At 38.9% G+C, this 27532-nt stretch overlaps 1 protein-coding gene across 3 annotated transcripts; it reads left to right on the forward strand.

Moving 5' to 3' along the window:
- Positions 1–230: 230 nt before the first annotated feature.
- Positions 231–25933, forward strand: BNIP3L (BCL2 interacting protein 3 like). Of its 3 annotated transcripts, none has more exons than XM_060015192.1 (6): positions 231–489; positions 7753–7936; positions 12235–12307; positions 17323–17426; positions 17545–17694; positions 25305–25933. In XM_060015192.1, exons 1-6 carry the CDS (start codon positions 390–392, stop codon positions 25351–25353), a joined length of 660 nt encoding a protein of 219 aa, XP_059871175.1. In that variant the 5' UTR covers positions 231–389; the 3' UTR covers positions 25354–25933. The 3 variants fall into 3 exon arrangements, with proteins under 3 accessions (XP_059871175.1, XP_059871176.1, XP_059871177.1); XM_060015193.1 differs by having other exon boundaries at positions 17545–17644; XM_060015194.1 differs by lacking the exon at positions 231–489 and adding an exon at positions 6879–6989.
- The last annotated feature ends 1599 nt before the right edge of the window (positions 25934–27532 follow it).

Genomic DNA, 27532 nt, shown 5'->3' on the forward strand with positions numbered 1-27532 from the left:
CGTTGGTCCTGTAGGTGTGGGAGACCTGCGTGCCAGCACCTGAGGGCCTTGCACTTCCTCATTACAGACGTCTCCCCATCCTCTACCCCACTTCCAGCCACATACCTCACTCCATCCGGCCGGTACAAATGACAGGCAGGAATTCATTCCTGGCGCGCGCGTCAGCGTGACTCCCGCGTCTCCACGTCTGTCGCTCGCCTGGGAACGCCCCCGCCCCGCCCCGTCGCTTGTTGTGTTGTCATCACGTGGCCGGGGCGGGTCCTGACGTCAGGGCCAGGGGAGGGACTGCGCAGGCGCAGAAAAGGGGGCGGGGGACTCGGCTTGTTGTGTTGCTGCCCAAGAACCAGAGACGGTCCTGCTGCGGTCGCACCTCTTCCAGCCGCCCGACAATGTCGTCTCACTTAGTAGAGCAGCCGCCGCCCCCGCACAACAACAACAACAACTGTGAGGAAGGTGAACAGTCTCTTCCCCCACCAGCCGGCCTCAACAGTGAGTACTGGGCCGGCGGGCTCGGTAAAGGGGATGGGGGAGGAGGAGCTGCTCGGGCCGCTGCCGCCAGCTCCGCGCGGGGAGCGGGAGGAGAAAGCAGCCCATTGGTCAAGGCCTAGGATGTGCGGATGACTGACAGCTCCCGTCACCTGTCAGGAGGAGTTGCTCCTGTCTTCCTCCAGACCTGGCTCAGCTCCTTCCTGGGGTCTTGGGTGGGGGGCTGCTTGGGTTCGCCGTTGGGAAGGGTAGGTGGGTGGAAAGACGAGGGCGTCGAGCGGATCCCACCTGTGGTGGGCCCCTGAGCGGAGCCAATCGGGGCGTGGAGGGGCGGGCCTTGGGGCGCGGGGAGGGAGGGTGGGCGGAGCGGGCCGCCAAGTGGACGTGGGCAGGGATGGGGACGTGCGGCGGGGACGCCAGGGGATGGACGCGGGCGGCGGACTGAGAGGAGGGGGCGGGCGAGGGACGGGCGGGAGGTCAAGTGTGCGGCAGGCCTTGGGCCAAGCCCGGCTGACCCCACCTCACTGGGTCGGCCTTCCCCCAGGGCTCAAAATGTGAGACCTCTGGTTGCGTTCCTTTGTTAGCACGAGCTGGCCAGGAGAATTATTTGGTAATTTAGTGGTTACTTGTATCACGTGACGGGGGGGTGGGTGTGAGGAGGCTATACTACTTTTTTTTAAAAATGTTTCAGAGTTGCTCAAGTAATTTTTTTTTTTTTTTTTTTTTTAACATTGGGGTTGTGTGTCCTGTAAACCTGCTTACGAACAGCTTCTTGAACCATCCAAGATTGCACAGATCACGGAGTCTGGGGCAATGAATTTTCAGAAACGGGATTAAAAATACATTGGTACACTGGGGCGGTTGAAAGTTAATGGCAGTATCGAATTACGACCAACTACAGTTGCTTTTGCTAACATTCTGGTGCTTAGACATCTTGTTCTAAGGTGATTCCCTGTTGTCTTTAAAGCTCGCTGGAAGCCTTGGAAAGGTTCTTGCCTTAACCTTCCTGTAATTTACCTTTTGAAAGAGGTGGTTGGGACAGTTAGCGTATGGCCAGATGAAGTCGTTTAAAAATCAGTTGGATGCTTAAATGACATTTAAAGGCACTCTAAGATCTTTCATCAGAGGGAGGTGTTCCAGCGTGGCCTAACAATTATTTTAGGGAAGAGAGTTCCTGTCCGCACAAGATGTTTTCATTGCTTATTCTTTTTGCTCCATCTTTTGATTAGGTGATTCTTTAAATGTTGACTTTTAAAAACTTTTAAGTGTCTTATGTTCTAGAATGTAAGATTTAGATATTATTTCCCACAGTAAATTAAGATTAATTTCTGTGTGTTTTAATGTTCTTTGCTTCACATATTAATATGCATTTTAAAATTAATTACCTGTATTTAGAACCATGTGATTTTAGAACGGGAAGAAACTTTAGCGATAACTGTCCACTTTTATTTACTGGTAGAGAAACAGGTCTATTTAGAATGGATAAAAAACAAGGTTCTACTGTATAGCACAGGGAACTATAGCCAATCTCCTGGGATAAACCATAATGGAAAAGATACAGAAAAAAAGAATGGGTATATGTGTATAACTGAGTCACTTTGCTCTACAGCAGGAATTAGCACAACATTGTAAATTAACTCTACTTCAATAGAAAAAACAAACAGGTCTAGAGTGAAGTGTGTTGTCCAAGTTCATGGCAGGCTAGGTCCTAGAGCTGAGGTTTTACTTTCACCCGACTAGTGTTGCTTTCAGGACACTTCTTTTCATTGGCCCACAATCCCCTGATTATGCGTGTTTCTTATTCTCTCAGTGTATGCCACCTAATGTATAGAGGTGACCTGCCTATTGATCTCTTTTTAATGTACTGTTTCTTAATTGTATTCCAGTTTTCTGTGATACTTACAAGTTGGCTGTTTGGTTACTATGTGTACCCGACTTCACAGAAAGCAAAGGAATTTTTCTTTTCCTTTGACCATGTAACAGAAAAATGGGGTTGAGCTCTGTGTGATGGTTTTCCTCCGTGTCCTGACAGACCTCTGAGGTCTTTGATGTCCTTGGCCAATCAGGTACTGCTACGTTTGTATTAGCTCTTACAGAAGTGCAAGAATGCTCAGCCTGTGTGTGATATCAAAATGTTGCTTTGGGAAATCTGCTAGATAGAAAGTATTTTATTTGAGCGAGGGTGAGCTGCTTTTAAATGTTACTGAAAAGCTTTCAGATAAGTGCCATGTTTCATTACGCTCCTTTCGCCTTTTACTCTTTTTTAGCTCATTATACAACACTGGACTGAACAAAACAAGAAGTCTTATTGATTCCTTCAAGTGATTTTTGGGCACTGAGCAAAACAACTTATTCGGGCATCTAATACTATCCAAATTGCTGATAAGTTGAAGTTGTTTGTTGCATAAAGTTGCACAACTCTGAAAAACAGGAGATGAACTCATTGTACAGATTATCTCTGGCTTGGGATTTTATCTTTAGTTCAGGGGTCAAAGTTTTAATAGAAAATTATTGAAATATTTGGAATAATGAAACCGTTCTCTGATTTTTTTTTTAAGTTTATCCTTGTATGGGGACTGTTTGCTTTCATTACAAATTAGTGGACAAATATCTGAACTACTTCCAAAGTTAAAAGGATATTTTCCAGTTGATAGTTTTATTCTAGAGAAAACTATCAAGTTACTTAAGAATATTGGACATTTATGTCATAAAATTCAGTAGGTAATATGAGGAAAATTATGGTAGTAATAAAATTCTTGTTATTGTTTCATGTAGGAAGTGCAGCCTTTTTTTTTCTTTTTCTTTTTTTTTAGTACAGCCTTTTTTATCTTTTTAAATATCTACAGCTATGATGTACTTGCTTCCTCAGTTATGGCAAGAAGGCTTTTAAGGCTATGACACGTGAAACTCCAATGCCTTATAATACTGTTTTTTTTTTAGAAAAATGTTAGTGAATGTTCTCAGTCTGGATTCCAGCATCAGGTACTTGAAATAAAATACATGTTTTGAGGAAAGAAAATAAGACATGATGAAATGTGTTAGCCCCGGTTACGATGAGTTACACATGGAATTGAAAAGTTGGGGAAAGAATGAGAAATACTCTTTTTCCTTTTCTCTCTTCCCCCATTCCCTCACTGTCCTTGCAAGAGGATTAAACTGGTGATTATAAAATTATAAAGAGTAAATACAGCATACAGTCATGAATGCAAATCACAATTATTGGACCAACCTTCACGAAGAACTGTATTACAGAATGTAGAAGCATGCATCTCTGAATCCTCTTAGCAGTTCTCAGACTTAAACTAGAAAATAGCTCCTGTAGTGTGTATATGTATCACCTGGCTTAAGAGAACGATTGTTAGTTTGTAAGTAGTCTTTTAATATAATGGAGCCTCCAGTTTTTAATTTTAAAGGCTTAATTATTAGGAAGGGAATTCACTCAGATTTTTTTCCTGCATTGTATTGCTTGGACAGCACAGTCCTCATGTCTTATTTCCTTTCCAAGTAAAAAGGGACTTCGTGAGGATTGGTAGTGTTAGAACGTCAAGAAATTCTGAGGCTATAAATCAGGAATGAACTAGGAGATGAGAAAAAGGTATGTGCAGTTCAACTATTGAGAAAGATAAGTTTGATTTTTTCCACTTTACTCAAAAGATAAAGCTAGTATATACACATTTTTTTTTCAGATCTAAATTTTTTTTAATTCTTTATTGGAGTATAATTGCTTTAAGTATGTAAACATTTAATGGATATCTATGTCCTGACTTTCTCTGCAGAACTGATTGTTTCCATAGATGATATTACTGGAACAGAATTAAGAGTTAAAGGAAATCTACCATTTTAAGGCTTTTAATGGGTATTGCCAGATTACCCAGCAGAATGTTCATGGAAGTCCTGGTTGTAATAACAGAATATTAGAAGCAATCATTTGGGTGATGATTAACCATTGCCATGGTATATCTTTATGATGGGATGCAGTGCAGTTCCAAAGAACAAAGTAAGGCAATATATATTGACATTGAAAGACATCAACGAGTTGTTAGGTAAGAAACACTATTTACAGAAAAATATATACAGTACAATTCCATTGTTTTTATTTGTAATAACAAAAGCAAAACACAAAAGTATTCTCTGGAAGTCTACATATGAAACTGTTAAAAGCAGTTTCCTTTAGGAGTAGGAATGAGAGGTTGGGAGGAGAGGTATCAATTTTTTTCCTTCACATACTGATGTTTACATTTTCAAGGAATGCATTAATTTTGTAGTAAGAAATGTTTTTAAAAGATACTGAGTATAATTATAATAGTAACTAACACATAGCACTTGTTATGTACTCGGAACTTTTCGTTGTGTTTTATTCCTGTCATCCTCCCAACAGCCCTATGAGGTAGATGTGGTGTTTTGTGGTTTTTTTCCCACTATGTGCAGGCAACCATTCAGTGTGTGTTTTTTTTAAATTGAGGTGTGACATATAACATTAGTTTCAGGTGTACAAAATAATGATTTTATTTATTTTTTCATTCATTTTGAAATGACCACCACAGTAAGCCTAGTTAACATTCATCACCACACAGTTACGAAAAAATTTTTTTCTTATGATGAGAACTTCTAAGATCTACTCTTTTCTTTCAAATATACAATACAGTTATTAACTGTAGTCACCATGCTGTAAATTACATACATCCCCAGGACTTATTTCTCTCCTGACTGGAAGTTTGTACCTTTTGATCACCTTCAGGTAGACACAGTTATTATCCCTATTTTACAGATGAGAAAACTGGAACACAGAGAGGTTACTGGAACACAGAGAGGTTAAGTGACCTGTCTAGGCTGTGACAATCTGATGTGATAGAAGGGGAGTCTGGGACAACTGGACATGATAGAAGGTAGAAGGAGAGTCTGGCTTCAGTCTGTGGTCTGAGCCACTATGCTAATACATGCCCGATAGGTACTGTCTGCCTTGAGTAGAGGTGCCTTCAGTTATGTTACAGAGTAAGGCAATTACAGGTCCTTTTCACTAAGCTTTTCTGGGTGGGTCTCCTCAAGTTCCTACATTGTGATTACTTACATATATTTAATGTAGAAGGTAGAATTTAGATATGGGTTTGGAAGTCCTTCAAAAAAGCAAGGTTTTGAAAACCTGACATTGTTACAGCCTTTTTTCTCTCTGATCAGCTGCTTCAAGTGAATGTTAATTGTCTTTTAGAGAAGACTGGCTTCCACGGAGACCCATCTAGAACTCCTGGTTCCTTAGTTCTGCTTCTGCCAGAGCACCTGCAGCCTTTTATTTTTTTCACTTTGGGCTTCTGTACAAGAACTGGTCCCATTGGTGTAGAATAAATTGGACAGTCCTAGAAAGAGTGGGAGTAGGAAAAAAACAGTTTGTTCATCATATACCTCTCTCTCTGTCGCTCTTTTCAGTTAAAATATTTTGTAGAGCTCTAAATTTAGGGATGCTCGTGGTATATTTCTTATGCATTCCAGAGGCACTCCACAAGTATTTAGTTAAATGACCTTCAGTGTTAGATCTATCTTATTAGCTTTGCTAGTTGAATTTCTTCATCCATTTTGAATACTGCCTAGCCTGTGTCCATTTTTGTGTGTGGACGGAATGAGACCGTGGAGATGTCATGGAGTTGTGTTGTTTGGCAGTACAGTCCCAAAGAATGGGGGGTGATGATGGGACTCTGACAGCCACTGGGACCACCTTGGAGGGGAAGGAGGGAAAGGGTAACTTCACTTCTATGGAGCAAATGCTGTTCTAAGTACATTACAAATATCAACTCTTTTAACTAGTGTATTGATGAGTATCTCCTGTTTACTAGGCATTTTACCTGTGTTACTCTATTTAATCATCACAGCAACCCTGGGGGGAAGGTACTATGTAATCATCTCTGTTTTACAAATGAGGAAACTGAAGCTCAGAATGTCATAGTAAGTGGGAGAGTCAGATTTCCAACCAGGGCTACCTTTGAGCTTTTCCTTTGTAGACGGGTGATGTTGAGTTCACTTCTGGGTCTGGATTAGCGGTAATCTCATTTTAGGGTTTGGGCCTGTTATTCTGATTTACGGATGGAAGACTGTTCTGCCACAGAACTCTCTCTAACACTTCTGCTTGGAGTTTAGAGAAATGGCTCCACCAACCTGCTTGGTTATGTTTTCTAAAACAAAATTTGTTGTAAGGAATGGAAATTAGAAAAAACATACACCACTCTCTTTTTGTTATGAAGTTGTTTTATTGGCTACTGTTGTCAATGCTTATTAGAATGAAAGGACCTTCATGTAGTCAGCAAACTCATGGAGCCAGTATTTTCAAGACCAGTCCAAATTACCAGGGCCCCATCCTTTCCTGTGGCTCCACCCTCTTTGACTGTTCGCCTGAGGCAACGTCAGTGTTGCCCATAGCAGATGCCTGGTTTTCTGCCCCAAACCAACGAGGCTTCATGAAAACCCTAGAAAGTGTGAACTTGTGGGAGAGAAGAGAGAAAAGGCCAGCTTGCAAGGTATGTTTAGTGCATAGAGAAAGGAGAAGTAGAAAGAGGGAGGCATAAAGGAAGGGAAGAAGCTAATGTGTGGGATAGGGATAAAGCTTTTTTTAGGGTTTTTAAGCATTCTCACCTGATTTAGTTAAGAGCCAGCTGCATTCATTTTATGCTCCAGACTTGCACACAAACTGAAATGTTGATGATTGGATTTAAGTTCCCGCTCCAGGAACCTCTCAATTGTTTGTGCTAATTAAGGCACAGTTGTTAACATACTTAGATGACCTTTACGACGTTTCTAAATACAGGTGGAGAGGACACAACTAAATAGCTGAGGTAGATGGAGAAGATACAACTAAATAGCTGAGGTAGACTGGAAAAATATATATATGTAATTAAAATATTAAACGTAAGTACCCTGTCTGGTAATAAAGTAGCTGTTTATTTTTTGAAAAGCAACCAAAAATTTTCAGTAAAGTATTTATTGTATGTAAATTAAGTTTTAACCAGAGAGGAAACTGGCTGAAAGACACATCTTCTAAGATACTCATTTTAGAGGTCCAGCTTCTTCTAAATCAGTTGATTGCACGAGCTCCTTCAGGAACAGCACTATATAGCTTTTCAGACTTTTATTGCTCCTTGTTTATTTTCTTCAGAATACTTTGGCATTTGCTTTGAGGCGAGCCAGAATTCTTATCTGAATTCACCATATTCACATGCTGTGTGCACACGAGAGACTCCTGTTCTGCTGTGGTTAACTGCAGTTATCTGACTTGTCCAACAGGTTCCTGGGTGGAGCTCCCCATGAATAGCAGCAATGGCAATGATAATGGCAATGGGAAAAATGGGGGTCTAGAACACGTACCCTCCTCATCCTCTATCCACAATGGAGACATGGAGAAGATTCTTTTGGATGCACAACATGAATCCGGACAGAGCAGTTCAAGAGGCAGTTCTCACTGCGACAGGTAAGTGAGATCCACGTTTTGGTGGAATTCTGGAAATGGAAGGGTTGCAAGGTTACTTCCCACTAGAAAAAATAAATTGCTTACATCTTCATGTGACAAAATTTACAACTCCCTTGCAAGGTTACTTCCCACTAGAAAAAATAAATTGCTTACATCTTCATGTGACAAAATTTACAACTCCCTTGCAAGGTTACTTCCCACTAGAAAAAATAAATTGCTTACATCTTCATGTGACAAAATTTACAACTCCCGATTTCTTGCAGCATGTGTGTTTAAATCAGATAGCCAATTGACAAGGACATGAGTGCCCACTTTCTCCTCAGATTAAATCAGTTTCCTTAGATTGTGTCGTTTTCAGATGTTTACTAGTTTAAAAGTCAGCGGTATAAATGTTTACTTACAGAATTAATCTAACTTTCTCCCGTTTTCCTTTGTCCTTTCACAGCTCTCTTTCTGCCTCCAATACAGTTACCTCTGTAATCTCTGTCCTCCCTTCTAGATTGTGAGGCTTTAGAAGGCAGGGATCCTGTTTCATCTCCTCTGTACCCTTGACAGTCATGATGCTGGCATACAGTAGACATTCAGGAAATGTTTGAGTCGCAGGAGGTACAAGTTGATTCAGCTTGTTGTATAGCAGTATTTGCACGGTGGAAGCACCAACTAAGGTCTGTAAAGATAGTTAATTTTGAAGGCGGCCATTGCGTTTCCTTAGAGCTCAGAGGAAGTTTTGTTTCAGACCTCGTTTTTCTATATTTGGCTTGGGGAGACATTCTTCAATTAAGGCCTGCATGTGGTGAAAGAGTTAAGGATACAGACACGTATGAGGAGAATGAAACTGCGTTGTTAGTTTATATTTCAGTACAAGCATCTCTTTTTCCAGAGGGACTAGGTATTACATGACATAGTGGTATATTGAACATTCTTAGACCAGTGACAGCCATAGTATTAGCATTCTGGGGTACTGGATGATCTTCTGGCTAGTTAAGAGTTCACTGTTATTGGCCATGTAGAAAATGCAGATACACAGGAAGTAGACTAAGGGGACATCTAAAAATGTAAACAGTGATTATCTCTAGGGGATGGAATGATGGCCATTTTTCTTCTTCCAAATTTTTATACTTGGTAAAAATTGTGTGTGTGGTACATATTATTTCTCATCAGAAAAAGCAGAAAAGGAGAACCAAGAGTTAAATCATGTTCGAAGTGCCTGCGTGACTTATGATCCACCGTTGTCACCAGGGCCGCAGAGGACGGGTCTGACGGCTCTCTGGCACACCCACCTCCCAGTCACATCACTCACGTGTCCCTGTGCTTCGGAAGAGCCGGGATGGCTCTTGTCATGAGCAGAAGCAGAGCAGATGGCTCTTCTCTGAGCAGCTTGCCAGCAATTCTGGGAGCTACGACATCAGTCTGTTTTTTGAGAATCACGTTTATATTATGTTACATTTATGTTATGAGGCTCACGGGTGGGTTTTCTGAAGTTTTCTGCTGCTTATGGGCTTGTTGATAAGCCTTTTATTACATGTTCAAGTACTGGTGAGTCCCTTAACCTGCCGTTCACTTGGTGCTGTCATTGAGCAGAGATAAGATCACCTGCCCGGCCTTCTGGTCATCTTATGTCATTTCTGGTTGCAGTTATACTTGTGGTCGAACACGAATTCATCTTCCCGTGATCACGTTTCAGTTAGGTTTCTGAACATGTAAATCGAGATGTGGCGGGTGCCCTGGGACACTTTCCTGTTCTCCACTTACACATCTTCAGGCTCTGGGTCACTGGTCACGTCTCAAGGGAGGCCTGGAACTCTAGCTCAGTAATGCTCTCCTGGGATGCCTAACACTTGAACATTTAAGAATGTCTTCACAGTTCATGTCATCTGAATTGCCAGCATCTCTAGATTTGAGGTTGTTAAGCAGTGCTTCTTGTAGGCGGAAATGGTTTAGGATTGTTGGCTATTCGTCCCCAAGCTAATTTATGTATATTTTCATACATATTTAAAAATTTAAAAATTATTCCACCAGTATATTTTTGTCACTGTGGTGGTTGTTAGAAGAGATGCCCCTATGTGTTTTGCTTTGTGCTCCAGCCTATTGTAGGAGTTTCCAACCTATTGTAGGAGTTTCCAACCTACACACTATATTCCCACAGGGAGCTTTTAAAAATACCAGTACACAGACCCCATCCCTAGAGAATCTCGTTCTGTTGTCGAGACATGAGAAAATTTTTTTTTTTAAAGAAGATGTTGGGGTAGGAGGTTTTATTTATTTATTTATTTATTTATTTTTGCTGTGTTGAGTCTTCGTTTCTGTGCGAGGGCTTTCTCTAGTTGCGGCAAGCGGGGGCCACTCTTCATCGTGGTGCGCGGGCCTCTCACTGTCGTGGCCTCTCTTGTTGCGGAGCACAGGCTCCAGACGCGCAGGCTCAGTAGTTGTGGCTCACGGGCCTAGTTGCTCCGCGGCATTTAGGATCCTCCCAGACCAGGGCTCGAACCCGTGTGCCCTGCATTAGCAGGCAGATTCTCAACCACTGCGCCACCAGGGAAGCCCAACGTGAGAAAATTGTAAAAGCTCCCCAGCGGATCCTAACATGAGCCAGGATGATAATGCATCCCAAATGGATCAGTCTACCAGTGAGATGTTGAGTATTTGTCTAAGCGAGCTTGGTGCCAGTGGTAAGAAGAGTGTAAAGCAGAGCTGTGCTTCTCTTGGCTTTTTGACTTGGTCATTCTGCTGCCTTGACCTGGTCATGGTTCTGTAAGGCTGGTCCTTAACTTGACCTCTGGCTGTGAATCCAACAGTGTTATGAGCATAATAACAGTATACTGAGGACAACCAGAGTCCCTCGTTCTACTTGGTTCCTGTGCTATAGCCTGAGATTTCTCGTTGAAGACAAAAATTTTCTAAATACAATAATATGGTGGTTTGGTATGGAACCAGTTTTTCACTTTTCCTTCCCCCACTTCAGAATCTCCTACATCAGTTATAATCGTCAAAGACTGGTGATCTTACTTACTTTCCAGTCAGTCTCACCAGCATCTCTATGTATTACCATTGGACACATGCTCTTGACAGCGTTGATAGTTAATATCTATTCCTTTGAGCAGGTTAAGCCTGGAGCATCCTTCATGCCCACTTGAGTTTACATTTGGGGAGCTGGGGTGTGTAGTGAAAGGTCTAGTGACTCGCTGTGGTTACACAAGGAATCATTGATAAAGCTAAGAATAGCACTTAGCACATTGTATTCATCTCTTGTATCAAGTACAGCTTGTGACCATGTATCTTTGTCTAAAACTGTATCTGTAAATTTTTATAGTTCTGGGAATATATCTTGTACTTGTGAAAGGTTATCACTTGCTATAAGTTTATATAATTCACTCTGAAATATCTCAAAGTCAGTATTTCAAAAGTAAGTAAAATAGTGGTTCTCAAACTGTTTGGGCCCAGTACTCCTTTACACTTGTAGTAAGTATTGGGGACCCCAAAGATCTTTTGTTTATGTGGGTTATATATTTTGATATTTACTATATTAGAAATTAAAACGGAGAACATTAAAAAGATTTGTATTCCTTCATTCAACAAGAAGCCTATTACATGTTAACATAAGTAACTTTTTTAAACAAAATTTACCTGTTGTCCATAACCAAAAAAATTAGTAAGAATAGTGGCATTGTCTTACGTTTATGCAAATCTCTTTAATATCTGGCTTAATAGAAAACAGCTGGACTCTCACCTGCTTTTACATTCTTTCTATGTGTATATGCTATTACACAAAATTTAGCCTTTGGAAATTTTCACTGTACACACATGGCAAAATGAGAATGAAAAAGGCAAATAAATCCTGATAGTATTATGAAAACAATTTTAACCTCAAAGACCCTTTGAAAGAGTCGTTAAGAGCCGCTTTCACACTTTGAAGATAGCTGGTGAATTGTTTAACGATGAAAGAACTTTGAGAAAAAGAACCCCAAACTAGAGTTTCTGAATTTGAAGATCATTTTACATTTATTGGAAAAAGAGTAAAAATAAGAAAATATGACAGTCTTGTGTCTTTAGGTAGTATTTCCGTTGCAGATTTATCATTGCAAAGGAATTTATCACCACTGAAAAATTCTAGAACATTTGGGAGTAAGGGTGCTCAATTTCATTTTTTCTTACATGGGGTTGTGGTATACTTTCTGATTTGCTGCTTTTTCAAAGACATACCACTATAACTTTTAATTTTCTAATTTCCAGTAGAGGCTAATTTATTTGACAAAATGAGAATTAAAACTAATGGCTATAAATGTGTCTTTTTCTTCTAGCCCTTCCCCACAAGAAGATGGGCAGATCATGTTTGATGTGGAAATGCACACCAGCAGGGACCATAGCTCTCAGGTGTGTGTGTATGTTTGTTTATTTTTCTGATTTGCATTAGATAATTAGGAAAAATGCAAATCTCTAAGTCTGTTTTGCTGAAATATAGTAAAGAATATGAAGACTTTAAAAAATTGTTTGAACAATGGAATATTACTCAGCCGTAAAAAAGAACGAAATAATGTCATTTGTAGCAACGTAGACGGACCTAGACATTGTCATACTGAGTGAAGTAAGTCAGAGAAAGACAAATATATGATATTGTTTATTTGTGGAATCTAAAAAAATGGTATAAATGAACTTATTTACAAAACAGAAATAGAGTCACAGATGTAGAAAACAAACTTATGGTTACCAGGGGGAAAGGGATAAATTGGGAGATTGGGATTGAGATATACACACAACTGTATATAAAATAGATAACTAATAAGGACCTACTGTAGAGCACAGGGAACTCTTCTCGGTACTCTACAATGACCTATATGGGAAAAGAATCTAAAAAAGAGTGGATACATGTTTATGTATAACTGATTCATTTTGCTGTACACCTGAAACTAACACAACATTCACAACATTTTAAATCAACTATACTCCAATAAAAAATTTAGAAAAATACTTTGAAGCCATTTTAAGTTATTCAGTTTCTGATGTTGGAATTTATGCTGCTGTGGTCGTCGTCATGCTCCTTTACAACTAAGAATTTGGGGTCCTAAAAGAATTGGGAAATTCTTGTCTATAATGTGTCATTCCAATATTCCAGGCTAGTTTCTTGAGTTTATAAATAGAAAACTGAGGCGCATGTCTTATTTAAGGTCACAGAATAAATGAAACGGAAGGTTGTTGTAGAACCAGGTGTGAAAGCTTTTTTGCGTCTGAAATCAAATCAAGCTAGAGACAAAATTCACCTAAATTATGCAGGATTCCTTAAGGTAAAGAAGTTAAATATAGTTTCACAAGGAGTTGACATGTTGGAAATATAGATGGATATAGTATTGAAAGCTTACAAAGGTTTTTATTGTAAAACTTGGGATAAATAAATAATTGTCGTTAATGATTTAGAATGTTCATAGCCAGCCCTTGACTTTATTGATCTGTCAGATCACCTACAAGTGTCAGAGTGCAAATTTTTTTTATATATAAATTTATTTTATTTATTTATTTTTGGCTGTGTTGGGTCTTCGTTGCTGCGCCCGGGCTTTCCCTAGTTGTGGCGAGCGGGGGCTACTCTTCGTTGCGGTGCGCGGGCTTCTCATTGCAGTGGCTTCTCTTGTTGTGGAGCCCATACTGGCTCTAGGCATGCGGGCTTCAGTAGTTGTGGCATGTGGCCTCAGTAGTTGTGGCTTGCGGGCTCTAGAGCGCAGGCTCAGTAGTTGTGGCGCACGGGCTTAGTTGCTCCGCGGCATGTGGGATCTTCCCGGACCAGGGCTCGAACCCGTGTCCTCTGCATTGGCAGGCAGATTCTTAACCACTGAGCCACCAGGGAAGCCCAAGAATGCAAATTCTTGAGAACAGGAGGCGTTGTTTTTTTCTCCCATGTTGAGGTACTTGAAGAATATATGTTGAGTGAATGTTTGAATGAATGCTAACAAAAACTTTGTTTTGCGGAGTTCTCACTGTGCAGTGTCCTGGCTCCCTTTGCACTGGAAATATTTTGCATGTTACCTTGGTTCCACCCAGTATTCTTTCTGTTTAGGAAGCTGCACACTTTCTCCCTACGTTGACTGTGCTTTATTTGTGCTGTTTTCTGAAACCTAGAAACACTATGGGACGGAATACTAATTTATTTTATGATGAACTTTATACCGTAGAGAAACTTGTAGTAGCAAGGCTACTACAGTCAATTTAAACCAGGTTACGTTTTTGAAAAGGCAATCTAACTCCTATAAGAAAAACATTTATATCCTGTAGAGTAAGACTTTTAGTAAGAGAGAAATCAATAGGAATAATATACTTGAACTTCCAAAAAGCCTTTTGCATTGCTTGTTTCTAATTGAAGAAATGCTAATTCAAAAATTAGTTACTTTAGGGTTTGGGAAGGTGGATTTCTTTTTCATGAATTAGAAGGAAGCTTAGGGTTAGGAAACAGTTAAAGTTAATAAAGGACTTAATGGTACTTACTCTTATTGAATTTTTTAGATTGTCTACATGAGGAATATATGACATTTTTAGCCTTTTTAAGAGGAGGAAGGAAAGAAGCTAATATTTACTAGATACATTCCAGGTGCAAAATTTTTTTTTTTTAATTTTTTCCCACTGTAATGTTCTCAGCCCAGTGAAAGAGGTGACATAATGCCCATGAATGAATTGGAAAAAATGAAGCTGTGTCTTAATTAAGTTACTTACCTAAGATCAAAAGCAAGTAAGTGATAGAGTCAGGACTGAAACCAGGGCTGTCTGGGCCTGTGGCCCCTGTTCTACTAAAATAAGTCGATGAATGGGATTGATTTCAGAAGAGCTCACAAGGTCGTGAGAATGAACTAAAGCACATGTCTGGTGAGTCATGGTACAAGGAAGCCTAAGGTGTAATGCCTTTAGGAAAAAGTTGTTCAAACTGGACTTTTAGGATAATGGTCCTCAAGAGTCAGTTTTGTAGCAGAAAATAGACGGTAGATTGTCTCTCAGAGGCGTTTTTCAGTGTGTTTCTGGGACCAAATAGGCCAGCACAGGGTCGGGTGTCATTGGAAGATGATACAAAGTGAAAATGTCTTCCTTTTCCCTCCTGTAAAACTGTGGTTTATCTGTTCTGTGCTATGTAGTTTAATATCCACATTTAGAGACCTAAGAGAGCTTGAGGTGCGGCAGAGAAGGAAAATGTAAGTGATTAGAAGGTAAGGGACTGCCCATGATAATAGGCTGAAATGATCAGAATCTTCTGTCTGAATAGTTGTAGCTGTGGAGCGAGGGTTATTGATTTGGATAAAGGCATGAATATTACTTCATTAGACTAAGTGCATTTTTACCATATTCTGAAATTCCAAGAATCAGAAGGCAATTTAAAGCCTAAAGCTGGCAAATGTAAGATTAATAAAAGGAAGCACAGGGCAGTAGTGAATGAGGAGAGCTTACAATCCTTATTCTTAAGGTAAGCATTCTAAACTGATCTGGGAAGTTTTTGTGTTTTTTTTTTTTTAATAATAGCCCAAAGATCATCATCTTTAAAAATTAGAATAAAATCTTATTATATTTTCATTCTTTTGGAAAGTATGAAATACTAGCTTGTTCACACATTTAAACCTGAATCTTTGAGCAGTTTTAGAAGCGACATTTAAGACCAATGTTGGAAACTGAACAGAAGTGACCTGCAGTGTGTTGAATGAGGTATTGTGTGGCACAGGCTGATCTATAAGTAAATTGTAACAATTTATCGTTTTTGATTTAGGGTATTTTCAGATTTACTCCAGAGAGCCAACTCATGATTCTGAGTAATCTTAATACTCAGTGGAACAAGCTTAATCCTAAAGGCTACATTATGTCATTCAGTGGTATTTGCCAAGTCCAGCAGAACTAAATAAGAATGATAGTACCAGAGTAGCAAAAATCCACAGGGATTTTACTTTCTGTTTGATAGCAAAAGGGACCATCTATGTCTAGAGATTCTCTGAAGCTACCTTCCTGGAGCAGCTGTTTCATAGAGAATTTTCATAACTACCTACAAAAAAGAATGAAAGTTTGAATTCTATCCAAACAAAGTAACAAATCAAAATAATGCTTAGCTTTGAGACCCTTTGGTTTGAGGTCATAGCATTATATTCCTTAAAACTGAATAAATAATGCTGTGTCATTTTTTAGGAATTTCTCGTCCCTGTGGGGTCTGGAAAGAGAAGCTATTGGAAATTTTGATTGATCTTAGCCTGAAACTTTAGGTTATTATCATTAGCAAGGAGAAGGACTTTTTAAATTTATTTGATGTGAAAGATTTCCAGTTCTTACTCTGTATTAAATAAATTACTCTTAAAACTTTTCGCTTAAGTAGTTTTGTTTGTTTGTTTGTTTGTGGTACACGGGCCTCTCACTGCTGTGGCCTCTCCCGTTGCGGAGCACAGGCTCCGGACGCGCAGGCTCAGCGGCCATGGCTCACGGGCCCAGCCACTCCGCGGCATGTGGAATCTTCCCGGACCGGGGCACGAACCCGTATCCTCTGCATCGGCAGGCAGACTCTCAACCACTGCGCCACCAGGGAAGCCCTGGCTTAAGTAGTTTTGAATAAACCTTGGAAAATGTTTGGATAGCAATTTGTCTAAAAATCTCCTTCTAGGGAGTAAAACCTAATGCCTAAGAGTAGGGGGTATAGAGACCATTTGCCTGGATTTGAATAGTGGCCCTGCTACTTACCGCATATAGAAACTTGGGCAGTCACTTAATTTATGTCTCGGATTCCTCATCTGTAGAATGGAATAGTAATAGTTCCTTTTCTTACAGGATTGTTGTAAGGTAAAGGTTAATGCATGTAAAGTGCATAGACTGATGCTTGTCTCTTGATAAATGCTTAATAAATACTAGTTATTTTAAGTTATTATAAATTATTTACTTTCTCAGCCCAACTCCCAGTTATTTTATTTTCTCATTACTTTATATTTGTTAGCATATACTTTTTGATGTTCCCCTTTGTTTTTAATTATGAAAAATTTTGAATGCATACAAAAGTAAAGAGGATATTACAATGGCCCTTCATACACGTATCACCCAGATTCAATGATTATCAATGTTTTCCACACTTCAGTTACACTGTATCCCCAAATATACTTTTTTCAGATTCATATTCTTTTTTTTTTAATTGAGGAATAATTCAAATCTCAGGTTTATATGCTGTGTTTAGACATAACAGTGAAACTCACTCAAGTTTTTTTTAAGACGTTAAATACTCTGATCTTAGATCATTTTGTCAACCTTTTTGGAAAAATGACATCTTTTTACATAAAAATTATTGATGCACAAGCTTACGATTTTTGTATATTTTCTGTCTAGATTTGTCTTCTGTAGTAGGAAGGATCAGTCTTCTTTTTCTCCTTTTTTAAAATGTGAATTCTCCTTTACAGTCAGAAGAAGAAGTTGCAGAAGGAGAGAAAGAAGTGGATGCTTTGAAGAAAAGTGTAGACTGGGTGTCCGACTGGTCCAGTAGACCTGAAAACATTCCACCTAAGTAAGTCAGTACATGGTTCTTTTCAGTGGACACAGTGCATGTAGTGTGGGCCTGCTAATTCCTGAGATATTTTCAGCAAATGCATTTCTGACACCTGCCTCTGCATTTCTTCCCCCAGGGAGTTCCACTTCAGACACCCTAAACGTTCCGTTTCCTTAAGCATGAGAAAAAGTGGAGCCATGAAGAAAGGGGGGATTTTCTCTGCAGAATTTCTTAAGGTGTTCATTCCATCTCTCTTCCTTTCCCATGTTTTGGCTTTGGGGCTAGGGTAAGTATTGGTCAGTGCCTGAAGTTTCTTCCATTCATTTTATTCACAGATTTTATTTCCAGCTGTAAGAAATATACGTGAAAGCAGTTTGTGTTGTTGTCCTTTTCATGTTTCAGCACAAGTGGGATGAACTCAAAAGAATTATTGAAGTCGATTCACTTTTGGTGTATAGGGTTCCCCCGCTCTCTGAAAGTAGAGCATGTCTATGAAACCTTCCGTAAGCTGAAATGGTGTAAAGCGAAGAAGCAATTACCTTAGGACACATCTTGCTAACTGATGCACAACATACATCGAGATAAAGCACAGATGCTCACAGATGCAGTTCAAAGCTATGGGAGCTGGATGCTGAGGTGCTGAGTGTGATTCCTGGGAAGGACGCGCTCTCACTGCTCCGAGTGCGCTTCCTCTGTAACAGCTCACTGCAGAACCATCGCTGAACACTGTTCACTTTTTGCCTTTTTTTATAAAAGTGAAAATCCTCTTCGAATTCCTTTCAGTTATCGAAAACAGGTACTAACATAGGTCTAACCTACATAGCGAAGTAATGAAAAGCAAACTTTCGAAAAGCGGGGGATACCTATCCAATAAGCATTTTTAAGAGTAGAGTTTTTTCTTATTTGAAAATAAGTTGTTCATATGATTTACTACTCTAAAGGTTCATTTTAAAGTGAGCTCTTCTATATTTGATTTTTCTTTTTGGGTCTTGTTGTTGTTGTTTATAAATTTCTCAAGATAAGCTGAGTTTTAAAGTAAATTAATCATTAGTGTATAAAGTTGGCATTGATGTGGGCATTTCTCTTTCCCAAATGGGAAAATACACCATTTTATCGAGTAGTCCTTGAGTGCAACTGGAAAGCTGGTTGGGGTTACTACTGTTTTCTCTTTGTATTGACAGCATTTTTCTTTCCTTCTAAAATTGACCCCACATTTACCTGCAATTCATTAATTTTTCAGGGATTTCTTTTTTTTTTAAATAGATCTTTATTGGAGTATAATTGCTTCACAGTACTGTGTTAGTTTTGGTTGTACAACAAAGCGCATCAGCCATATGCATACATATGTCCCCATATCCCCTCCCTCTTGAGCCTCCCTCCCACCCTCCCTATCCTACGCCTCTAGGTCATCGCAAAGCACGGATCCTGTCTCCCTGTGCTGTGCTGCTGCTTCCCACCAACCAACTATTTTACATTCGGTAGTGTATATATGTCGACGCTACTCTCACTTTGCCCCAGCTTCGCCCTCCCACCCCATGTCCTCAAGTGCATTTTCTATGTCTGCCTCCTTATTCTGCCCTGCAACTAGGTTCATCAGTAACATTTTCTTTTTTTTTACATTCCATATACATGCGTTAGCATACGGTATTTGTTTTTCTCTTTCTGATGTACTTCACTCTTCAGACTCTCAGGTCCATCCACCTCATTACAAATAACTCAATTTCATTTCTTTTTATGGCTGAGTAATATTCCATTGTATATATGTGCCACATCCTCTTTATCCATTCATCCGATGATGGACACTTAGGTTGTTTCCATCTCCAGGCTATTGTAAATAGAGCTGCAATGAACATTTTGGTACATGACTCTTTTTGAATTATGGTTTTCTCACAGTATATGTCCAGCAGTGAGATTGCTGGGTCATATGGTAGTTCTATTTTTAGTTTTCTAAGGAACCTCCATACTGTTTTCCATAGTGATTGTATCAATTTACATTCCCACCAACAGTGCAGGAGGGTTCCCTTTTCTCCACACGCTCTCCAGCATTTATTGTTTGTAAATTTTTTGATGGTGGCTATTCTGACTGGCGTGAGGTGATACCTCATTGTAGTTTTGATTTGCATTTCTCTAATAATTAGTGATGTTGAGCATCTTTTCATGTGCCTCTTGGCTATCTGTTTGTCTTCCTTGGTGAAATGTCTGTTTAGGTCTTCCACCCATTTTTTAACTAGATTGTTTCTTTTTTTGATATTGAGCTCCATGAGCTGTTTGTATATTTTAGAGATTAATCCTTGTCTGTTGTTTCATTTGCAAGTATTTTCTCCCATTTTCAGGGTTGTCTTTTTGTCTTGTTTATGGTTTCCTTTGCTGTAGGAAAGCTTTCAAGTTTAAGTAAGTCCCACTTGTTTATTTTTGTTTTTATTTCTGTTACTCTAGGAGGTGGGTCCAAAAAAATCTTGTTGTGATTTATGTCTAAGAGTGTTTTTCCTCTGTTTTCCTCTTAAGAGTTTTATAGTGTCTGGTCTTACATTTAGGTCTTTAATCCATTTGGAGTTTATTTTTGTGTATCGTGTTAGGTAGGGTTCTAATTTCATTCTTTTGCATGTAGCTGTAGCTGTCCAGTTTTCCCAGCACTGAAGAGGCTGTCTTTTCTCCATTGTATGTTCTTGCTTCCTTTGTCATAAATTAGGTGCCCATATGTGCGTGGGTTTATCTCTGGGCATTCTGTCCTGTACCATTGATCTATATTTCTGTTTTTGTGCCAGTACCGTACTGTCTTGATTACTGTAGCTTTGTGGTGTAGTTTGAAGTTGGGGAGCCTCATTCCTCCAACTCCATTTTTCTTTCTCAAGATTGCTTTGGCTGTTCGGGGTCTTTTGTGTTTCCATACGAATTGTAAGATTTTTTCGTTCTAATTCTGTGAAGAATGCCATTGGTAGTTTGATAGGGATTGCATTGAATCTGTAGATTGCTTTGGGTAGTATAGTCACTTTCACAATATTGATTCGTCCAATCCAAGAACATGGTATATTTCTCCATTTGTTTATGTCATCTTTGATTTCTTTCATCAGTGTTTTATAGTTTTCTGAGTAAAAGTCTTTCACCTCCTTAGGCAGGTTTATTCCTAGGTATTTTATTCTTCTTGTTGCAGTGGTAAATGGGAGTGTTTTCGTAATTTCTCTTTCTGATTTTTTGTTGTTGGTGTATAGGAAAGCCAGAGACTTCTGTGCATTAATTTTGTATTCTGCAACCTTACCAAATTCATTGATTAGTTCTAGTAGTTTTCTGGTGGCATCTTTAGGATTTTCTATGTATAGTATCATGTCATCAGCAAACAGTGACAGCTTTACTTCTTCTTTTCCAATTTTGTATTCTTTTTATTTCTTTTTCTTCTTTGATTGCCGTGGCTAGGACTTCCAAAACTATGTTGAATAAGAGTGGCGAGAGGGATATCCTTCTCTTGTTCCTGATCTTAGTGGAAATGCTTTCAGTTTTTCACTATTGAGTATGATGCTTGCTGTGGGTTTGTCATATATGGCCTTTATTATGTTGAGGTAGGTTCCCTCTATGCCCATTTTCTGAAGAGCTTCTATCATAAATGGGTGTTGAATTTTGTCAAACGCTTTTTCTGCATCTATTGAGATGATCATATGGTTTTTATTCCTTAATTTGTTAATGTGATGTATCACGTTGATTGATTTGCATATACTGAAGAATCCTTGCATTTCTGGGGTAAATCCCACTTGATCATTGTGTATGATCCTCTTAATGTGCTGTTGGATTCTGTTTGCTAGTATTTTGTTCAGGATTTTTGCATCTATGTTCATCAGTGATATTGGTCTGTAATTTTCTTTTTTTGTGATATCTTTTTCTGGTTTTGGTATCAGGGTGATGGTCACTTCGTAGAATGAATTTGGGAGTGTTTCTCCCACTGCAATTTTTTGGCAGAGTTTGAGAAGGATCGGTGTTAGCTCTTCTCTAAATGTTTGATAGTATTCGCCTGTGAAGCCATCTGATCCTGGACTTCTGTTTCTTGGAAGATTTTTAATTATGGTTTCAATGTCATTACTTTTGATAGGTCTGTTTGTGTTTTCTAATTCTTCCTGATTCGGTCTTGGAAAATTGTACCTTTCCAAGAATTTGTCCATTTCTTTATGGTTGTCCATTTTATTGGCATAGAGTTGTTTGTAGTAGTCTCTTATAATCCTTTGTATTTCTGCAGTGTCAGTTGTGATTTCTCCTTTTTCATTTCTAATTTTATTGATTTGCATCCTCTCCCTTTTTTTCTTGATGAGTCTGGCTAAGGGTTTATCAGTTTCATTCATCTTCTCAAAGAACCATCTTTTCGTTTTATTGATCTTTGCTATTGTTTTCTTCATTTCTGTTTATTTCTGCTCTGATCTTTATGATTTCTTTCCTTCTACAGACTTCGGGTTTTCTTTGTTCTTTCGCTAGTTGTTTTAAGTGTAGGGTTAGGTTGTTTATTTGAGATTTTTCTTGTTTCTTGAGGTGAGATTGTATTGCTATAAACTTCCCTCTTAGAACTGCTTTTGCTGCTTCCCATAGGTTTTGGGTCGTTGTGTTTTCATTGTCATTTGTTTCTATGTATTTTTAAATTTTCTCTTTGATTTCTTCAGTGGTGTCTTGGTTATTTACTAGCACACTGTTTAGCCTCCATGTATTTGTATTTTTTACAGTTTTTTTCCTGTAATTGATTTCCAGTCTCATAGCGTTGTGGTCAGAAAAGATGCTTGATATGATTTCAATTTTCTTAAATTTTCTGAGGCTTGATTAGTGACCCAAGGTGTGATCTATCCTGGAGAATGTTCCATGTGCACTTGAGAAGAAAGTGTATTCTGCCACTTTTGGGTGGAATGTTCTATAAATATCAATTAGATCTGTCTGGTCTGTTGTGTCATTTAAAGCTTGTGTTTCTGTATTTTCTGCTTGGATGATCTGTCCATTGGTGTAAGTGGGGTGTTAAAGTCCCCTACTATTATTGTGTTACTGTCAATTTCTCCTTTCATGGTTGTTAGCATTTGCCTTATGTATTGAGGTGCTCCTGTGTTGCGTGCATAAACATTTATACTTGTTATATCTTCTTGGATTGATCCCTTGATCATTATGTAGTGTCCTTCCTTGTCTCTTGTAACAGTCTTTATTTTAAAGTCTTATTTTATCTGATACGAGTGTTGCTACTCCAGCTTTCTTTTGATTTCCATTTGCATGGAATATCTTTTTCCATCCCTTCACTTTCAGTCTTTATGTGTTCTTAGGTCTGAAGTGGGTCTCCTGTAGACAGCATATATATGGGTCTTGTTTTTGTATCCATTCAGCCAGTCTGTGTCTTTTGATTGGGCCATTTAATCCATTTACATTCAAGGTTATTATCGATATGTATGTTCCTTTTACCATTTTCTTAATTGCTTTGGGTTTCTTTTTGTGGGTCTTTTTCTTTTTTGTGTGTTTCTCGCTTAGAGAAGTTTCTTTAGCATTTGTTGTAAAGCTGGTTTGGTGGTGCTGAATTCTCTTAGCTTTTGCTTGTCTGAAAAGCTTTTGACTTCTCCATCGAATCTGAATGAGATCCTTGCTGGGTAGAGTAATCTTGGTTGTAGGTTTTTCTCTTTCATCACTTTAAGTATATCCTGCCACTACCTTCTGGCCTGCAGAGTTTCCACTGAAAAATCAGCTGATAACATTATGGGGATTCCAACATTATGGGGATTCCTTTGTATGTTATTTTTTGTTTTTCCCTTGCTGCTTTTAATATTTTTTCTTTGGATTTAATTTTTGTTAGTTTGATTAATATGTGTCTTGGTGTGTTTTTCCTAGGGTTTATCCTGTATGGGATTCTCTGTGCTTCCTTGACTTGGGTGACTATTTCCTTTCCCGTGTTAGGGAAGTTTTCAACTATAATCTCTTCAAATATTTTCGCAGACCCTCTCTTTTTCTCTTCTTCTTCTGGGACCCCTGTAATTCAAACGTTGGTGAGTTTAGTGTTGTCCCAGAGGTCTCTGAGACTGTCTTCAATTCCTTTCATTCTTTTTTCTTTATTCTGCTCCTCAGCAGTTATTTCCACCATTTTGTCTTCCAGCTCACTTATTCGTTCTTCTGCCTCAGTTATTCTGTTATTGATTCCTTCTAGTGTATTTTTCATTTCAGTTATTGTGTTGTTCATCTCTGTTTGTTTGTTCTTTAGTTCTTCTAGATCTTTGTTAAACATTTCTTGAATTTTCTCAATCCATGCCTCCATTCTATTTCTGAGATTCTGGATGATCTTAACTATCATTACTCTGAATTCTTTTTTCAGGTAGATTGCCTATTTCCTCTTCATTTATTTGGTCTTGTAGGTTTTTACCTTGCTCCTTCATCTGTGACATATTTTTTTGCCATCTCATTTTTTTTTTTTTTTTTTTTTTTTTTTTTTTAATGAATGGGATTGTGTTCCTGTCTTACTGGTTGTTTGACCTGAGGCTTCCAACACTGGAGTTTGTAGGCTGTTGGGTAGAGCTGGGTCTTGGTGCTGAGATGAGGAACTCCATGAGACCTCACTCCGATGACTATTCCCTGGGGTCTGAGGTTCTCTGTTAGTTCAGTGGTTTGGACTCGGATCTCCCACCACAAGAGCTTCGGCCTGACCCCAGGCTCGTGAACCAAGATCCCGCAAGCCGCCGGTTCACTTTGTGCTTCTCCTGTCTCCTTGAGCATCAGAGTCCCCCACCAGCGGCCGGCAGGCGCCCTAGTTGGGGGGAGACTCTAACTCCGCATCTTCCCACACCACCATCTTGACTCCTCCAGGGATGTCTTTTAAATTCTTCTTTTTTTTCTGGATTTGAACAATTGAGGAAATACACTTTTGAAATATTTTAGGAGTTAAACACTTGTGGTTAAATATTTTTAAGACATATCTGCTCTGCTCTTTGAGTATGCCCAGTGGGTCCTCTTCTGTATATAATGTGCAGAAGAAGTACAGCATCTCTTATCTTTCCTCTAAGGAGCTCAGCATATGGGAGAGATGTTCACGGTAATGAACTTGGAAACATATGTGACTTTCCCACACACACCTCCTGCCTTTCTGGGTGCCTGATCTGCTTTTGTGAGGGTGAGCACAGTGATGGCACGCAGCAGAACGGGGGGTATGTGAGAATGCTGTATGGGGTAGGAGTTCACATTCCCCGGCAGCACTGACTGCACACTAGTTCATCTGCCCTCAACAGGTTGGCCGGCTTTTGTACCTTGGAGGAACTCTTCCTTTTATGAATCTTCAGACTGTTTCTCTTGCTGGTGTAACAGTTGTTATAGACGAATGTAGAAAACAAAAGGATTCTAAAAAGTAAAGTTGGTTTTCTTACGTTGGGGTGTGAGGCTGGTTCCATCTTTTCCTTAACTTCCCTTCTGCTTCTGTTATATAAGGGTCAAACACTTGCTTGGCATGGGAAAGTAATATAAGGCCCTAATCCTTAAGAGTTAAACTGTTAATAAGAGCATTTTAAAGCACTGGCAGCTTTGTAATTTGGTATATTACTGTATTTTGTGTCTGAAATATCAGTAGAATTTTTTCTCCACCACAGCGGACCGTCTCAAAGGAGGTTAGCTCTGCTTTACTCTTTGAAGGGATCTGTTCTCTCTGGCTTTGCTTTGTCTAATCACTGCCCCAGTGATGTCCAGTCCTGCCCAATGAGTAAACATAATCATATAAAACCAGTTTAGCTGGCTGATGACTAGCTTTAAGTAAGTCAGTGATGATTTCAGGGTGTTAGGGAGCTGTACACACGAACCTTTAGAGCCTTGTACAATGGCTGAAAATTCTCATTTGTAAGTACAGTTCAGCCTGTGGGCAAGTTGGTATAGAGCTGTTGAAACAGATGAAACATGATATACTGTGTTTCCTTTCAGCATCTACATTGGAAAACGACTCAGCACGCCTTCTGCCAGCACCTACTAAGGGAAAAGAAGAGCCCCTGGGAAAGCGTGTGACTTGTGAAGTGGTGTATTGTCACAGTAGTTTATTTGAACTTGAGACCATTGTAAGCATGACCCAACCTACACCCTATTTTTACATATCCAAGTTCCAGTAACTCTCAAATCCAGTATTTTATTCAAACTCTGTTGAGGCATTTTACTAACCTCATTCCCTTTTTGGCCTGTAAAACACTTTAGAATTTCCTAACAGAGTTTACTGTTGTTTAGAAATTTGCAAGGGCTTCTTTTCTGCAAATGCCACCAGCAGATTATAATTTTGTCAACAATGCTGTTGTCTCCTTTTAGGTACCACCAGACTTAGACCTGCATCATTCATGGTATAAATTTTACTCTTGCAAGATAACTCCCATCTTTCTCTTAAAGCAAGACCAGGTTAGCAAATGATATAAAAGCTTTGTTGTTGGTTTTTTTTTTTTTTTTTTCAAGACAAAGGCAAGCTTCCCTAAGCTTGAATTTATAGTTATTAAAAAAGAAAAAAAACAAACAAAATAGGACACAAGAAAAAAAAATATCCTGGGCAATAAAAACTTATTTTAAACCAGCTTTGGAGCCACTTTTTGTCTAAGCCTCTTAATGGCGCCTTTTAATTTGTAGGAGGCAAGCTATGTAAATGATAGGTATAAAATAGAAGAACTCGAATACATCAGCAGATTTTAATACTAGTATGTTATAATGCTGTCTTTTCTATGGTGTAGAACCTTTATTTCTGGTAAGGAATGTCTCAGGCCTAGAAATCTATGAAATTGCTTTGGGGACTTCTGTGTGCGTGTTTGGTATTTTTATGTTTATTAGCTGCATGTGAATTTTTCGTGGCTTTGATTTTTCTTTTTTCTTTTTTTCTTTTTTCCTAAGAGGCTTTGGAGTGAGTTCCAATTTGTGGTATAAATACAGGCTTCTTGTTTTAGGAAGCATCACTTACACTCTGAAGCCTTTAAACTCTGAAGATAACTGTTTCAGAGTTATTTCAAGCACTTGGGCAACTTTGAAAACCAGACTTGGGTTGTGGGAACAGTTGACAGAGTTCTGAAGAGATGCCATTGGTTTTCTTCTGCTCTCTCCCTTTCTCATGTTTACTGTACAACCTGCCCAAGGCGATTCCTGTGATTGTGCAGGCGCCAGCCATTTCCTTCTCCTGTAGCCATCTTTTCAGTTATGTTCAACTCCTGAAGTTCCAGAACACTCAACAACTTCCTCTAATGATATACCTTTTGGTTCCTTTCTCAAATGTGAAGCTTTAGGACCAAATTGTTAGAAAGCAACAGATTTACCCGTCATTTCAAGTAGGTTTATTGACTTTCTGAACACACAGCATGATTCTGAAGGATACTATTATATGTTTTATATATAAATAATTACTGTTTATGGTATAGGCATTGAATATTTAGAGAACCATTGTTAATTTGAAGGCTAGCAATCTATTCAGTAAATAAGGAGCATCAGGTTGACTTGAATAAAAGCACTCTGACCAGCAGGTTTGCTAGTTTGCAGAAACTACCTGAGTCTTTTCTCTCTCACATGAAGTTTTGTAAAGTTGATGTGTTATAGTGGAAAATAACATACAGATTAAACAAAAAATTAATTTCTGACTCTCGTTTTTTAAGAATGTAGCTGGCTGTCTTTAAGAAAGATGAGATATCCAGATAGTCTTCTGAATTCTTTGACTTTGTTTTTCTTTCTAGATTTTGGTGTCTAAATAATTTTGGACATTTTTTTATTATTCCTTGTTTCTATCTTATTCACACATCTGATAACGTTTGATTTGCCTTCTGTAACCTATTTATTTCAAGTCTTCATATTTCTTTGGGAAGAAAGTAAATCTGCTGGCCCGCTGACTTTGAAAAGTCTGAATAAAATTGGAAAGGCCGGTAAAGTTAGGAGAACTAAAGAGCTAAACAGTTCTAATATACAATTTGTATTACAGTTGGTATCATGGGAGGAAAAAGTAAAATTATACTTAAAGAAAAGCAGCTTTTTACAGGCAACACATTACTCTCTTTTGAAATTCAGTAGTGATCTTGTCAGGTGTGTGGCTGAATTTGGGTATATTTGTGGGGTTTTTCCAACATTGAAAATAAATTTAGTCCTGCCCTTTTTCTTAAAATAGCTCTGAAATTTTGGACTATTACTTAAAACATGAATAC

This window comes from Delphinus delphis, chromosome 6 (genome assembly GCF_949987515.2).
Source record: "Delphinus delphis chromosome 6, mDelDel1.2, whole genome shotgun sequence".
Classification (NCBI taxonomy): Eukaryota; Metazoa; Chordata; class Mammalia; order Artiodactyla; family Delphinidae; genus Delphinus; species Delphinus delphis.

Excerpts from the sequence above, each read along its gene's own strand:
- BNIP3L (XM_060015192.1), top strand. The coding sequence starts at position 390 with ATGTCGTCTCACTTAGTAGAGCAGCCGCCGCCCCCGCACAACAACAAC. Across the intron at positions 17,427-17,544 it reads CCTGAAAACATTCCACCTAA|GGAGTTCCACTTCAGACACC; the intron begins GTAAGTCAGTAC and ends TTCTTCCCCCAG. Across the intron at positions 17,695-25,304 it reads GTTTTGGCTTTGGGGCTAGG|CATCTACATTGGAAAACGAC; the intron begins GTAAGTATTGGT and ends GTTTCCTTTCAG.